The following is a 14,645-nucleotide window of genomic DNA, read 5'->3' as shown; positions in this document are numbered from 1 at the left end:
TATGTGGTGGATCATTACATGTGGTTGAGGGAGATAGAACTTGTTTGCTGGAAATGGATTCTCTCAGCCCCAGATAGCAGGTTTTGGAATCATGGGATGATCTACGCAAATATGCTCTGTGAGCTCCCAGTGACGAAATACTGTGTGACCTGAGTTCTCTGTAGGCCTGTGTTGTTAAATGCATCATATGGTTGGAATAACAAATCTTTTCAGTTCCCTTGAAAATCTTTTTAATTCTAGGACTCTAGATGTGTTTTTTCAAAATTTAAAAACCTGAGGGTGATAATTATTAATAAAACATATGATCATTATTATGAATCTCTTCGGTTCTAATCTCAGTAATGTGTCTATTAACTAAAGTCGTTTGTCTGAAGAATATTACGTCTGAGCCAAATATCCTTTTGGGATAGAATCATGTTACTATTTGTTCATTCATAGATCATTGCTTCCACCTATTAAAAACTACATATTTAAAAGAGAAGCTTAGAGAAGGAGATAACGGAATAACGATATAAATAACAGCATTTCGGAAACAATGGAGATTTTTTACTTCTTTGGCACTGCAATGATGAGCTCTTGGACTATTGCTGTTTTCAGCTATTTGAAGGCTAATTTCTGGACCTTAACCTTATATGTCAAGGGAAACTTCTCAAAATTAGTTACAGCCCTATAGATACTCTTTTGGGTCTGTGGTGGGTGGAATGCTCAAAAGTAGTATTCTAGGTTAGTAAAAGTAATTCTAGTAAGAATGCAGTTGCTGCCTATGTGAGTTGGGAGAAATTTCTGGGATGGTAAAAATATGGATTTCTCATTTTAATATTACATTAATTCTTAAGTTCAGATTATTAAATCCTGGCAAAGATTTATTTCCCAGTGAGGTTGTTGCCTCTTACTCAATTTTACAGTATAAAATTAGGCTTAATTACATTAATTAATTTATTTATTGAGACTGAGTCTCTCTCTGTCACCCAGGCTGGAGTGCAATGGCACAATCTCAGCTCACTGCAACCTCCATCCCCTGGGTTCAAGCAATTCTCCTGCCTCAGCCTCCCGAGTAACTGGGATTACAGGCACCTGCCACCACGCCCAGCTAATATTTGCGTTTTTAGTAGAGATGGGGTTTTGCCATGTTGGCCAGGCTGGCCCCAAACTCCTGACCTCAGCTGATCTGCCTGCCTTGGCGCCCAAAGTGCTGGGATTACAGGCGTGAGCCACTGATCCCAGCCTAAAATTAGGCTTTTAATGTGTATGTATGCATGTTAGAATTTATCTTTTTTTTTATCTTTTTTTTTTTTGAGGCGGAGTCTTCACTCTGTCCCCCAGGCGGGAGTGCAGTGGCACCATCTCGGCTCACTGCAAGCTCCGCCTCCCGGGTTCGCGCCATTCTCCTGCCTCAGCCTCCCGAGTAGCTGGGACTACAGGCGCCCGCCACCGCGCCCGGCTAATTTTTTGTATTTTAGTAGAGACGGGGTTTCACCTTGTTAGCCAGGATGGTCTTGATCTCCTGACCTCGTGATCCGCCCGCCTCGGCCTCCCAAAGTGCAGGAATTACAGGCGTGAGCCACCACGCCCAGCCTAGAATTTATCTTTTTTTCTAACAGACAGTATTATTTTCTAAAAATAATGTATTATGTTACAGGAAAAATTGAAGAAAACTACTGAAAGTCAACTTGAGATATATTTTAAAGATAACTGTATACCTATAGGATTGTTTAGGTTTCCCAAAAATTTTATCTATTTAAGATTTTAGAAATAAAACGTTATGTGTTATTATTTCCATAACAACGCAAACTTAATAGTGACAACGTATGGATGGCATGACTTTTGTCATCCAATTTCCCTTCAAGAATTAAGAATTTAATGATTTTGTAGAATGAATGGCTAAAATTAGGTTCAGAAATATTTTATGCATTATTTTTACAAAGCCATGCACGTTAGACTTTAAAAACACTTTATCATTTGTATTTTCAGAGTATATGAAAAAGTACCTATAAAACTACCAGAATGGAACATGTAGGTCTAATTTCATGTGCAAATGTTTTCTTAATTTTGAACCAAATATCCAAAAATGTAAAAAGTGAAAACTTTAAGAAAAGAATTTCATTTGTTTGATTTTGGTATCTGAGGATCACTTTTTCACTTTCTGTTCTTGGAAAGAACTCCCAAATTTCAGATACATTAATAAGAAATACAAAGTTTCGATATTGTGTTTTATGACATAGCTGAAACTCCAAGTTTTTATTCAGCTAATAGTGAGCAGTGCATACATAGAGTTGGCACTCCATAAACATATGTGAGTTTGATTTTGCTATGTGATTCTGCTATATACTGCCTGTCCCATGAAGTGAACATGATTAGGGATAGACACTGGGGAGCCAGCAACTCTTGGGGCAACGCAGAAGGATGGAGAAGTAAAAAATGGGTCAGAAGAATAAAAATAGAATGTGTCCATCTTGCTAACAATATTTTCTTTTAGTTAACCAATGTTGATTTAGTAACTTCACATATTGGTTTAAACATATATTAAATAATATATTGCCCATTACCTGCAGACTTCTACCTCCTTAGTTCTACTGATAATTTTACCATGCTTTATTGTATTCCCTAAATCCTTACCAATAAATTTTGGCCCTGAAGCTGGAGACCCTTCTAGTAACTAGGCAATCAGATGTGTGAGTGTTAGCTTGCTTGGGTTGCTGTAACAAAGTTCCACAGAGGTGGCTTAAACACAGATATTTATTGTTTCACAGTTCTGGGGGCTAGGAGTCCACAATCAAATGTCAGTAGGGTTCATTCCTTCAAAAAGAACTGTGTGAGAGAGAGATGCTCCGGGCCTCTCTCCTTAGCTTGTATATGGCAGTCCTCTCCCCATGTCTCTTCACATCATCCTCTTCATGTCCAAATTTCTCCATTTTATGGGAATACCAGCATATCTGATTAGGGCCCACCCTAATGACCTCACAATTCAACCCATGCAAGTCACAGTGAGGAGTTTCAATTCAACATCATAATTATTGGTGTGGTGATATGTGACACTTTACAAATCCCTTCATTTGTATTAACTTAGATAAATCTTAATTTGCTAGAGTTCAGTTTCTCAACTTTTAAGTCAGTAATTTTTGTGACTTAATTCTTTCCCTTAAAATCAATAGAAAGCCTTAGATGGAAATTGTCCCTATTTACTGCTTTTCTTTTTTTTTCTTTTTCTTTCTTTTTTTTGCCTCCTCCAGCATTAGACTTCAATCAAGTTACCTAACTATGAATACCAAGGTTGTGTCTGTTTCTATCTTCCTAAAAATCTTGACTTTGGAGTATAAACTTCTAGCTCTGTTCACGGATAAATGAACAGACATGAAGCAAAAACAACCTCAAGTTAATGTTCTTTTACTATTTAGAAGTAAGGTGTAATAAAGTAATTCACGGTTTTATAATGCCATTCATTCATTCAACAAACAGTGATTGCCTGTCCTCTATATGCCAGGCACTGTTCCACAGTCTGGGGATACAAGGTTGAGCAAGGTGAGCACTTTGAATTCAAGGCTGCAAGAGACACTGCAAAAATGAATAAAATTTTTATTGATATATCTCCTCTCTCTCAAAAAAAGTATTTCCCATCTGATTTTATAGCTGATTTAAAAAGAACAATTGTGTTTTGTAGAGTCGCTCATGCTTTAGCATCAGTTTGCTGGTTTGGGCTGTTCTAATACTTTTGAATCATGACTTAGGTTTTCCTGTCAGACTGATGGATGGAGAAAATAAGAAAGAAGGACGAGTGGAAGTTTTTATCAATGGCCAGTGGGGAACAATCTGTGATGATGGATGGACTGATAAGGATGCAGCTGTGATCTGTCGTCAACTTGGCTATAAGTAAGGAAAACCTAATTTTTGGGATGGTTACTGATGAGCATATCTGAATTTTTAAATGCTTATTTTAATGAGTTACCTCTTACTTAAAACGAGCTTCTGTCATTCATTTGAAAATAGTGGCCGCATATTGTTTTGATCCAGAATTAAAAAGAAGTAATAAGTAGATCCTCTTCACATTTTTCTATCTTCTCACAAGAAATATTATGTCACATAAGAAATGTAGCTTTTTATCTAATAACAAAATCGTCTAATAACTCTGACTAGTCATAATACTGCTTGTATCAGCTGCTCTCAGTTAACCTTTTCTCTGTGATAAATGTTTCAACATTGTAGCCTTTTAAGGGACTCTAGAGTTATTGAAATTACTGTTGGTTCTCATTTTTCTTGGTAGTTATAAAGTCGCTGTGGACACGGAATTAGCAAATGCTGAGCCATTGCTCCTAGAGCTGAGGTCACTGCTCTCCATTCTTGTTTCAGCTTTCATACTTGTAATCAGTTGTCCTTTTTTACGGTCTGTGTGGTGCCAAAATTTTTTTTTTTTTTTTTTTTTTTTTTTTTTTTTTTTTTGCATTTCTGTGCTTTCTTTGCTGATGACTTCACTGTTTAAAATGGCCCCCATTTGTAGTACCGAAGTGCTGTGTAGTGTTCCTAAGTGCAGAAAGGCTGTGATGTGACTTTGAGAGAAAATGCATGCATTAGATAAGCTTCACTCAGGCGTGAGTTACAATAAGAACATGGCACTAAATAGAATGTGAAAAGGACACGTGTTTACAATATGAAAGGAGGAAAAAAGAAGGCAGGTCATCTCCTGTTGGTTAGACTTCAGCTGGGTAATTTAAAATTTTACTTGGTTCTGCATATGTCATGAATGACTGTGAAAGCACCCTAAGTAATGATTTTGAAGTGACAAAAATATGGAAAATGTTATAATGCAGAGGGTTATAAATTTAAGATAATATATATAAATTGCCTAGCTCAGAGTAGATTACTAATAGTAATTTGGATTTAAAAATATATCCTTAATTGTATATCTGTGTGCATCTTAAATATTGGACAGTTCATATGGTTATTTTCTATAAATAATACACGTTTATTTTAAAAAGCATTTCTGTTTTAATAAAAGTTAAAATGTTGGGGGTAAACTTCAGCTGTGATCTGTCATCATCTTGGCTATAAGTAAGGAAAACCTAATTATTTGGGATGGTTACTGATGAGCATATCTGAATTTTTAAATGCTTATTCTAAAGAGTTACTTCTTACTTAAAACGAGCTTCTGTCATTCATTTGAAAATACTGGCCACATATTGATTTGATTTGATTGTTTCTGGTTACTCGATACTACTTCAATTTATGGCATAGTTTTGGACCCAGTTGCAATTCCAGTTGTCCTACAGCCAATTAACCCTTCATTTGTGATATAAATTTTCAATTTTCAGAATATGGGACAGTAAAGTAGGGAGAGTCTACATTAGATGTGAAAGTGAATTTAGTCAGTGATTAATTTTAAATATATTTTGCTCACTGTGTTTCTATCACTCCTTTTTCCATTTGAGAAAGAAATTACATTCCCAATACATTTCCTCACCCAAAATCAGCCATTAAAAGATATGCTCTTTAAGACTGGTTTCTTGGCCATATTTTAATTTTATTGTTTTGGTGGAGGTGATCCAAGAAGCCTAGTATTACCTTTGGAAATACAAAGGGAAGGATTGGCACCAAAGTTGATCTTCAAATTGTGTCTCAGCTAAGTTTAAGGAGAGAAAAATATCCTAAACGTGTTCATCAAGCATCATCAATACACACATAATTGTGTGTTATTACTTGAATTTCTTTCTAAATTGTTGATTGCTTTTTATTTATCATCATTGATATAGTTTGGACATTTGTCCCCACCCAAATCTCATGTTGAGATGTAATCCATAATATTGGAGGTGGGATCTGGTGGGAGGTGTTTGGATCATGGGGGCAGATCCCTCATGAATGGCTTAGGCCATCCCCTTGCTGATAAATGAGCTCATGCCCTGAGTTCACATGAGATCTGGTTGTTTAAAAGTGTATGGCACCCTTCCACCCTGCTTTCTGCTGCTACTTTTGCTGTGTGACTTGTCTGTTCCCCCTTCACTTTCTGCCATGATTGAAAACTCCCTGGGCTTCAGCAAAAGCCAAGCAGATGCCAGCACCAAGCTTCCTGTAAAGCCTGTAGAGCTATGAGCCAATTAAACCTCTTTTCTTTATAAATTACACAGTCACAGGTATTTTTTTATAGCAATGGAAGAATGGCCTAACACAATCATTTAGTCCATTTAGCATTTAACTCAAAAGTGAATTTAGCCTCATGTTAGGATGGCTATGATCAAAACAACAAAGAGTAGCAACTGTTAGTGAGGATGTGGAGAAACTGGAACCCTTATACACTGTTGGTGGGAATGTAGAATGGTACAGCCACTGTGGAAAATGGAAACAGTATGGAAAATAGTTCCTTAAAAAGTTAAAAGTAGAACTACCATATGATCTAGATATCCCATTTTTGGGTATATGGCCGAAATAATTGAAATTAGAACGTCAAAGAAATATCTGCACTCCCATGTTCAATGCAGCATTATTTGCAATAGCCAAGATATGGAAACAGCCTAAATGAGTGGATTAAGAAAACGTGGTATGCATATATATACAGTTACTGAAAGACAAATACTACATGATTCCACTTATATGATATATCTAAAATAGTCAAACTTATGGAAGCAGAAATAGAATGGTGGTTATCAGGGGTTGGGAGGAGAAGAAAATGGGAAATTATTTTTCAATGGATATAAAGTTTCTGTCATGCAAGATGAATAAGTTCTAAAGATCTACTGTACAATATAGTACCTATAGTTAATAATATGGTACTATATACTTCAAAATATGCTGAGGGTATAGATCTTATTTGTGTTCTTACCAAAACCAAATGAAAACCAAAACAGAACATAAAGAACAAAACAAACAAACAAACCTCAGAAAAGAACACAAGGAAATTTTTGGAGGTGAAGGATATATTTAGCACCTTGGTTGTGGTAATGGTATCACAGATACATGCATATGTCCAAACTGATGAAGATTTTTTATATCAATTATACCTCATTAAAGCAGAAAAAAGTGATTTTAGATGAGAAACACAATCTAGATTAAGTGAACAAAGTTTGTTGCAGCTTTCAATATTTCTGTAATACTTATCAATCAAGAAAAGCATCAAAAGACTTTATAATCGTGTTTTAAATAGTCTTATAAGTAATTCAGTAATTTAATGTTACCGTAACAAACTAGATAACATAATTTGCAATTTGCCATCAAATAGTATTTAAATGAGAATTGTTTAGCTATTTGATTAATCTAAATATACTTGCATATTTTTATAATTTCCCGCTGAGGGGAAATTGGATTTCATATAAGAACATATGTATATAAATAATTTTCATCATGTCTATTTTGAATCACAAAAAATATTTAATAAAGGGCTTATTTGTAGAAATGAATCCAGGAAACTTTGAAGCTGTTATAAGGTTTGAGCCTCATAAATAGGAATTTCAGAGATCTCTCCTCCAGCCAGTCCTTGGAAACACTGAGAATCAAAATAGTATTAGAAAGCCTTTTAATAATGGGAAAGACAGAAATGAGATAATAAAAAAGGAAATGTGAATGGTAACTAATACAGATCCGATTAAAGTGAACAGAAAGTAAAAGGCATTATTTAATGATGCATTACATAATGTCTGACAAAGTCTAGTATATGAGCATATTGTTTGTAGATTGTTGATAATGTGTTGAGATCAGTTAAATTCACTGAGATATACTAAGTAGTCATGATAGAAATTCCATTTTTACACTTTATGTGGATCCATTAGCATATGTTCCAGTATAACGTTGTTTTTGAACATATTTGTTAGCATATTAATCCTTAAAAAATTTTTAAAAATTGTATATTCTTACTGCTTTAGTAGAGATCTAAAATTAAGTATATCTGGTATCTATTTTACATTTAAATAGCTGCAAAGGACTTAATTTCTGGCATATTTGTATGATATTTGAATATAAAACAGTTACACCACTCTTAATTATATGCAGTAAAATATAAATATAGTAATTTGATTCTGCTATCAATTTAAAAAAAATACATGAACAAAAGATACTTCTTTGACCAGAAATTTTACAGTTTTTTATTCTCCTTGAAATCGTATTTTAAATTTTCTTCCCCCACGGAATCTCAATGTTATTATGCCTTAAAAATATGTGTGTATATGTATATACACACACATATATGCACACATACACGTATACATATACACGTGTGTGCATATATACAGCTATACGCACACATATGTACATGGAGACAGAGAAAAATTATGCTAGGAAGTTTCAGGTGTCTCTAGATTTTGTAATTTCTAGTGTACAACTGATAATAAACAACAAAAAATTTAATAAAATTATTAAATAATTATTAAACATAGAAAATAAAAGTTTACCAAAGCTCTCATTTCTTAATTAGACCAATGGGTTGGGTTTGTGTTGCTTGGGTTAAGGAAGCTTCATTGCTATCATATATTTTGAATTTTTCTTTTGTCTACTTTAGAGGCTTTCAAACTTTGGAGAAATGCACTGTGGTAGGATTTGGAATGAGTGTAAGATACACTTTTTGTGAAGTGAGAGAAGGGAAATTTTGAAAGAGAAGTTTGATCTTGATAGCAGCAAGATTATTTTTAAGAAAGAATATATGTGAAATTTGAGGATATAAAAATTGATTCCTTTAGAGCCTGTGTATCTCTTGGAAAGTTACTATCTACCAGGAGCAGTTGACATCCAGTTTAAAGACTAGTTATTAGAAACCGTTGTGTCATTGAAATTTTCAGCTATGAATTGCTAGATTCAGTAAGCCCATGAGAAGCTTTTTTCTATGGATGGCAGAGTCCTTAATTGTCTAAAGAAAGAGTAGTCAAAAGAAAATATGTTAGATTTCACTATATCAATGAGAATTTCTTTAATCATGTGCTGTTATTAGTTAAAATGTTCTCTAATTTCAACTTATTGATGTATCTAAAATGGTGCTTTTTTTTAGTCTGTAAGTTGATCATTTGCTAAGAAATGATGCTTTTGGTTTATTTAAATGAGTTAAATTTTATTTTCTGTATGTTTACTTCTACCTGCCATCTAGTTTTATGTTATTTATCATGCTTTATTTTCTGTTTTTTTTGTGTGTGTGTGTAATCGTCTGATTTTTTGATTTGCATGATTAATTCAATTTTCAATTTTCATTTTTTCTCAGTGGTCTAGAAATTCAACATTCTTATTGTTTTTCTAGAAGTTCTTTTTAAATTTTTAGCAAGCATACTGAAACATATTTTCTTAATAATTTCAAAAATTATTATCTGTAACTTCTCCTTCCTGAAAAAGATAAAGACATTTAACATACTGTTGTTTACTTTCTACCTCCACCCATTCTCACCTCTGAAACTGCTGGGAATAATCTGAAATTTTTGTTTCCAAATTCTATTAATTTTTTATTGTCTTCAAATTATGCCAATTTGAACTTCAAATTTCTTTACATTATATCTACACATTATCAGCAATTATTTTTATTTTTAAGGAAGGTTAATAAACAACAGTCTTAACAATCTTATGTAATTTTGCCTAAGAAAAAGGAGAGACAATGCAAGTAAACATAGAGAACAGAAAAGAAATTTAAGCACAGATATATAGAAGGTTAAACAAAAACCCTAGTAGATTAATAATACAGCTGGGCACGGCGGCTCATGCCTGTAATCCCAGCACTTTGGGAGGCTGAGGCGGGCAGATCTCTCGAGGCCAGGAGTTCAAGACCAGCCTGGCAACATGGTGAAACCCCGTCTCTACTAAAAATACAAAAATTAGCTGGCTGTGGTGGCTTATGCCTCTAATCCCAGCCACTTGGGAGGCTGAGGCAGGAGAATTGCTTGAACCAAGAAGGGAGAGGTTGCAGTAAGCCGAGATTGTGCCATTGCACTCCAGCCCTGGGCAACGGAGTGAGACTCCATCTCAAATAATAATAATAATAATAATAATAATAATATGAACTACTTTTAGCAAATACACTTGAAAATCTAGATGAAATGGATGATTATCTGGGAAACTACGTTTTCAACAAAAACGTTATTATCAAAATTGATATAGGAGATAGAAACCCCAATTAGATTAATGGCTATGAAAGAAATGACTGATTTTTTTGCTGGACTTTTCACCAGTCCTTCAGAGACAGTTTCTGAATTGCATGAATTGTTGCAGAGCAAAGAAATGTATGGAAATCTTTCCATTCATTTTATGAAGCTAATTTAATTTGATTTCAAGACTAGGTAAGTAAACACAAAAAACAAAACTATACCTCAATCTAATGAATCTACATACAAAGTTATTTTGCTAACAAAATATTAGCAAATTTAATTCAACGATGTATTAGAAGAGCAATATATCACCAATAAGTGCAGTCTGTTGTAGGAATGTAAGAGTGATTCAAACTGAGGCATCCAATTAATGTAATTCAGTGTGTCACCCATAAGTATACAACAATTTTAAAAATGATTAAACAAATATGATCATGTTAAAAATGTTGAAAAGTTATATGATAAAATAAATATTCCTTCCTGAAATCTCTTAGGAAGCTGAGAACAAAATTAAACTGCTTTAATTTTATATCACAAATAAGCATCAAATAGGAACAAAAGAGTGCCTGCCATTACTGCAATGACAGCATTGTCTGGAGGTTGCACTAAAGCATTAAGAATTGAGGTATCAGTATTGAAAAGGAAGGGTCAGAATATTTATATGAATAATATGATTGTTCACCTAGAAAACCCAAGAGAATCAACTGGAAAGAGACTAGAACTAGTGTTTATTAATGTAACAAGATAAAACATAAATACTTAAAAGGCAGTGGTCTGCCTGTGGGATAAGTAGAAAATAAAAAGAAAAAAAAGATTTGTAGAAGTTACAAAAACTTTGTAAGAACTGAGACCTATGTGAAAAACCTAAGTCTTTACTAATGCTAGAAGACCTTATCAATGAAGAGACATACCGCAATCCTGAATGTGAAGACAAAATAGAAATAAATTTATACATCAAATACTATGCTAGTAAAAATCTTTCATTTTTCTTGGTGTGCATGTGGGATGGGGAGGGTGATTTGACTTCCAAATTCATCTGAAATCCAATCCATGTGGTACTAGCACAGGAATAGTTAAAGAGGTCAGTGACATTGCAGCAGTGGCTATCAACCTTGGTTGTAGATTGAAATCATTTTGGAACTTAAAAAAATACTATTCATTCTACTTTGATTCAAAGTGAGGTAAGGTTTAGGTTTTGCTATATTTTAAGTGTTTTCAAAGGCAATTCTGATGGGGAGCTAAGGTTGTGAATTACTGAACTATAAAGACCAAGAAATGGCTTGTGCACACATAGCTTGATAAATAAGAAAGCCTTTCAAATCAGCTGATTATTGGGACAACTACTTTAGGGACAAAAATAAAGCTAGATTTCTTATTAACATTAAACAGAAATAAATTTCAGACAGACAAGAACTGTGATATACAATAAATACATAAAATTAAAAAAGAATAATACAATAAATAATATAGTTAATTAATTAATTAAAAAATAGAAAAAAATAGAATAAAACTTCTAGGAAGAAATGTAAGCTGCCCACAAAGATTTATGTATGAGGATATATATATATAATTGTAAGAAGTCTAATAATTTTAAAACACATGTGCAACAATGGAGAAATAACTTAGTTTTCTTTGCCAAAGTTTGATGCAGAAGTATCTGCAGAAGAATCACCTAGAGCTTTGTTAAAAACAGATTACTGATTTTTTAAAATGATTTCTTTGTATATTGTATGCCATTATTCTCTATTGGAAAGTATATTCACCAACAAATATATTTCTACAAATATCAACTTTTAAATTTATCTTTTCACTTTCCTTAGGGTAGTTTTTAGTAAAGCTACAGTCTTAATTTAATTTTTGCTAAGTTTATCAATTTTAAAATTTATAGTTTATACCCTTTATGTCCACTGTATTAAGTTTTTCCCTAACTTGAGATTTCAAGGATAGTTTTCCAGTAATTCATCTGGAAAGCTTTTGCGTTTGATAACTATTTCATTAATTTGCTTGAAAGCTTTTGCCTTTGATAACTATTTCATTAATTTATCAGGAATTGAGTTCTAAATATGGCGTTAGTTTGAAATATTTATTTCATTTAAATATTTTTGCAATTGCATACTTTAAAATGTGTTATTAAAACAAAAAAGTTAATAAACTAAAAGTAAGTCTGCCATCTAGTCATGATTCCTGTTTTTCTCTGTCTCTGTTAAAAATTGTATTTTTAGGCCAGGTGCAGCAGCTCACTCCTGTAATCCTAGCACTTTGAGAGGCCAAGGTGGATGGATTGCTTAAAGTCAGGAGTTTGAGATTAGCCTGGGCAACATGGTGAAACTCCGTTTCTACTACAAATACAAACAAATTAGCCAGGCATGGTGGCATGTGCCTGTAGTCCCAGCTACTTGTGGGGATGAGGTGAGAGGGTCTCTTGAGCCCAAGAGGTCAAGGCTGCTGTGAGCTGAGATCACGCCATTGCACTCCAGCCTGGGTGACAAAATGAGACTCTGTCTTAAAAAAAAAAAAAGTAAATAAATATTAAAAAATTGTGCTTTTTTTTTTTTTTTTTTTGAGACGAGTCTCGCTTTGTCACCCAGGCTGGAATGCAATGGCATGATCTCGACTCACTGCAATATCTGCTTCTTGGGTTCAAGCCATTCTCCTGCCTCAGCCTCCAGAGTAGCTGGGACCACATGCCCAGTTAATTTAATTAATTAATTAATTTATTTATTTATTTTGAGACAGAGTTCTGCTCTTGTTGCCCAAGCTGGAGTGCAATGGCATGATCTCAGGCTCACTACAGCTTCCGCCTCCTGGGTTCAAGTGATTCTCCGGCCTCAGCCTCCCAAGTAGCTGGGCTTACAAGCACACACCACCACGCCCAGCTAAATTTTTGTATTTTTAGTAGAAACGGTTTCACCATGTTAGCTAGGCTGGTCTTGAACTCCTGACCTCAGGTGATCCGCCCGCCTCGGCCTCCCAAAGTGTTGGGATTACAGGCGTGAGCCAACGTGCCTGGCCTAAAAAAATTGTACTTTTTTTCTTCTAAAGGAGGCAAAAAATTAGTTCTTAGCTCTTAGGTTATTATTTAATCTCATTGTTTTCTTCACAATATTATACCAATACTAAGAGAGTATTATACTCTTTAAGAGGGTAGGAAATTTAGAGGTATTTTTTTCCTGCTTAAATGAGAGTTAAAGACTATCATGATTTTTTGATGTGCCATTAAATGTGAGTTTCTTAGAAAAAGCTAAATTAGAGGTAAGTGATATAATAAAGTGGCTGTGGAGTATGGCAACAGAGAAGGTATAATTATTACCTTTTTAATTTAATTTTTTTAACAGTCATGAAACAAATGGTTTTTAGCACATGCAGATGCTAATTTTAATATGTAAAAATTAAGGAATAAAATTGAATACATGTTGTGATTTATTCAGATATATGATTGACGGATTCTTCACATCATTAAGAATGTTCTATCTTCAGGGGTCCTGCCAGAGCAAGAACCATGGCTTATTTTGGAGAAGGAAAAGGACCCATCCATGTGGATAATGTGAAGTGCACAGGAAATGAGAGGTCCTTGGCTGACTGTATCAAGCAAGATATTGGAAGACACAACTGCCGCCACAGTGAAGATGCAGGAGTTATTTGTGATTATTTTGGCAAGAAGGCCTCAGGTAACAGTAATAAAGGTAAGTCACCTTCTGGAGCCCTAAACAAGTCAAAGAATACTAATTCCCACTCTATCACTATAAGCAGTACTTTGATAACAGAAATCAAGTACAACAAGAACATATACAGGCCCATGTCTTGTGCTATTACTTAGATCCAGTAGTTCTTGGCAAACTTGCCTAGGTGGGGCTGACAGGTAGAACAAGGGTCAGGGGTAGGAGTGAATTTACGGGGCCTTATAATCTCTGGGATCATCCCCTTTTCACTTTCTTAGCCATTTCTGTATTTCCTTTTTTAGATGTAATAAAGCTCTCATGCTTGTTGCTATCTTTGAAGATCCAGAATTGATATTGACTTCATAAAAAGAAAAGTACTGAAAATATAGAAATGAATTAAAGGCATTTCTAAAGTCTTACTAATATTTTCAACAAGGATATTTAAAAATGAATTTCGAAAAGAAAATGATCTTTTGTATATTTTATTCTCTGAAATTTAAAAATTTAAGGAAAATGATAAGTAATCCTTTCGTATGATACAGTAATGTTTCATAGTTTAAGTGAATAGAGTTCTTGTAAGCTCTGTGTACATTTATTATTATTTATCTATTTATTTATTTTGAGACGGAGTCTTGCTTTGTCACTGAGGCTTGAGTGCAGTGGCACAACTCGGCTTACTGCAACCTCCACCTCCCGGGTTCAAGTGATTCTCCTGCCTCAGCCTCCCAAGTAACTAGGATTACAGGCGCCTGCCACCATGCCCGGCTAATTTTTGTATTTTTAGTAGAGACGGGGGTTTCACTGTGTTGTCTAGGCTGGTGTTGAACTCCTGACCTCAGGTGATCTGCCCACCTGGGTCTCCTGAACTGCTAGGATTACAGGTGTGAGCCACCGTGCCCGGCCTATTTAATTTTTATGAAACATTCTTTAAATGACTGAGATAATGGGCTAT

At 34.3% G+C, this 14,645-nt stretch overlaps 1 protein-coding gene across 2 annotated transcripts in view; it reads left to right on the top strand.

Annotated features, from left to right (window-relative positions):
- Nucleotides 1-14,645, top strand: part of PRSS12 (serine protease 12) — a 73,119-nt gene that overhangs the window by 41,405 nt on the left and 17,069 nt on the right. For both annotated transcript variants that reach the window (NM_001128087.3, XM_078001761.1), the window contains 2 exon segments: nt 3,726-3,867; nt 13,512-13,717. In NM_001128087.3, coding sequence (NP_001121559.3) covers nt 3,726-3,867; nt 13,512-13,717 — 348 coding nt within the window.

This window comes from Macaca mulatta, chromosome 5 (assembly GCF_049350105.2).
Source record: "Macaca mulatta isolate MMU2019108-1 chromosome 5, T2T-MMU8v2.0, whole genome shotgun sequence".
NCBI lineage: Eukaryota > Metazoa > Chordata > Mammalia > Primates > Cercopithecidae > Macaca > Macaca mulatta.
This window is presented reverse-complemented; position numbering and strand designations above follow the sequence as displayed.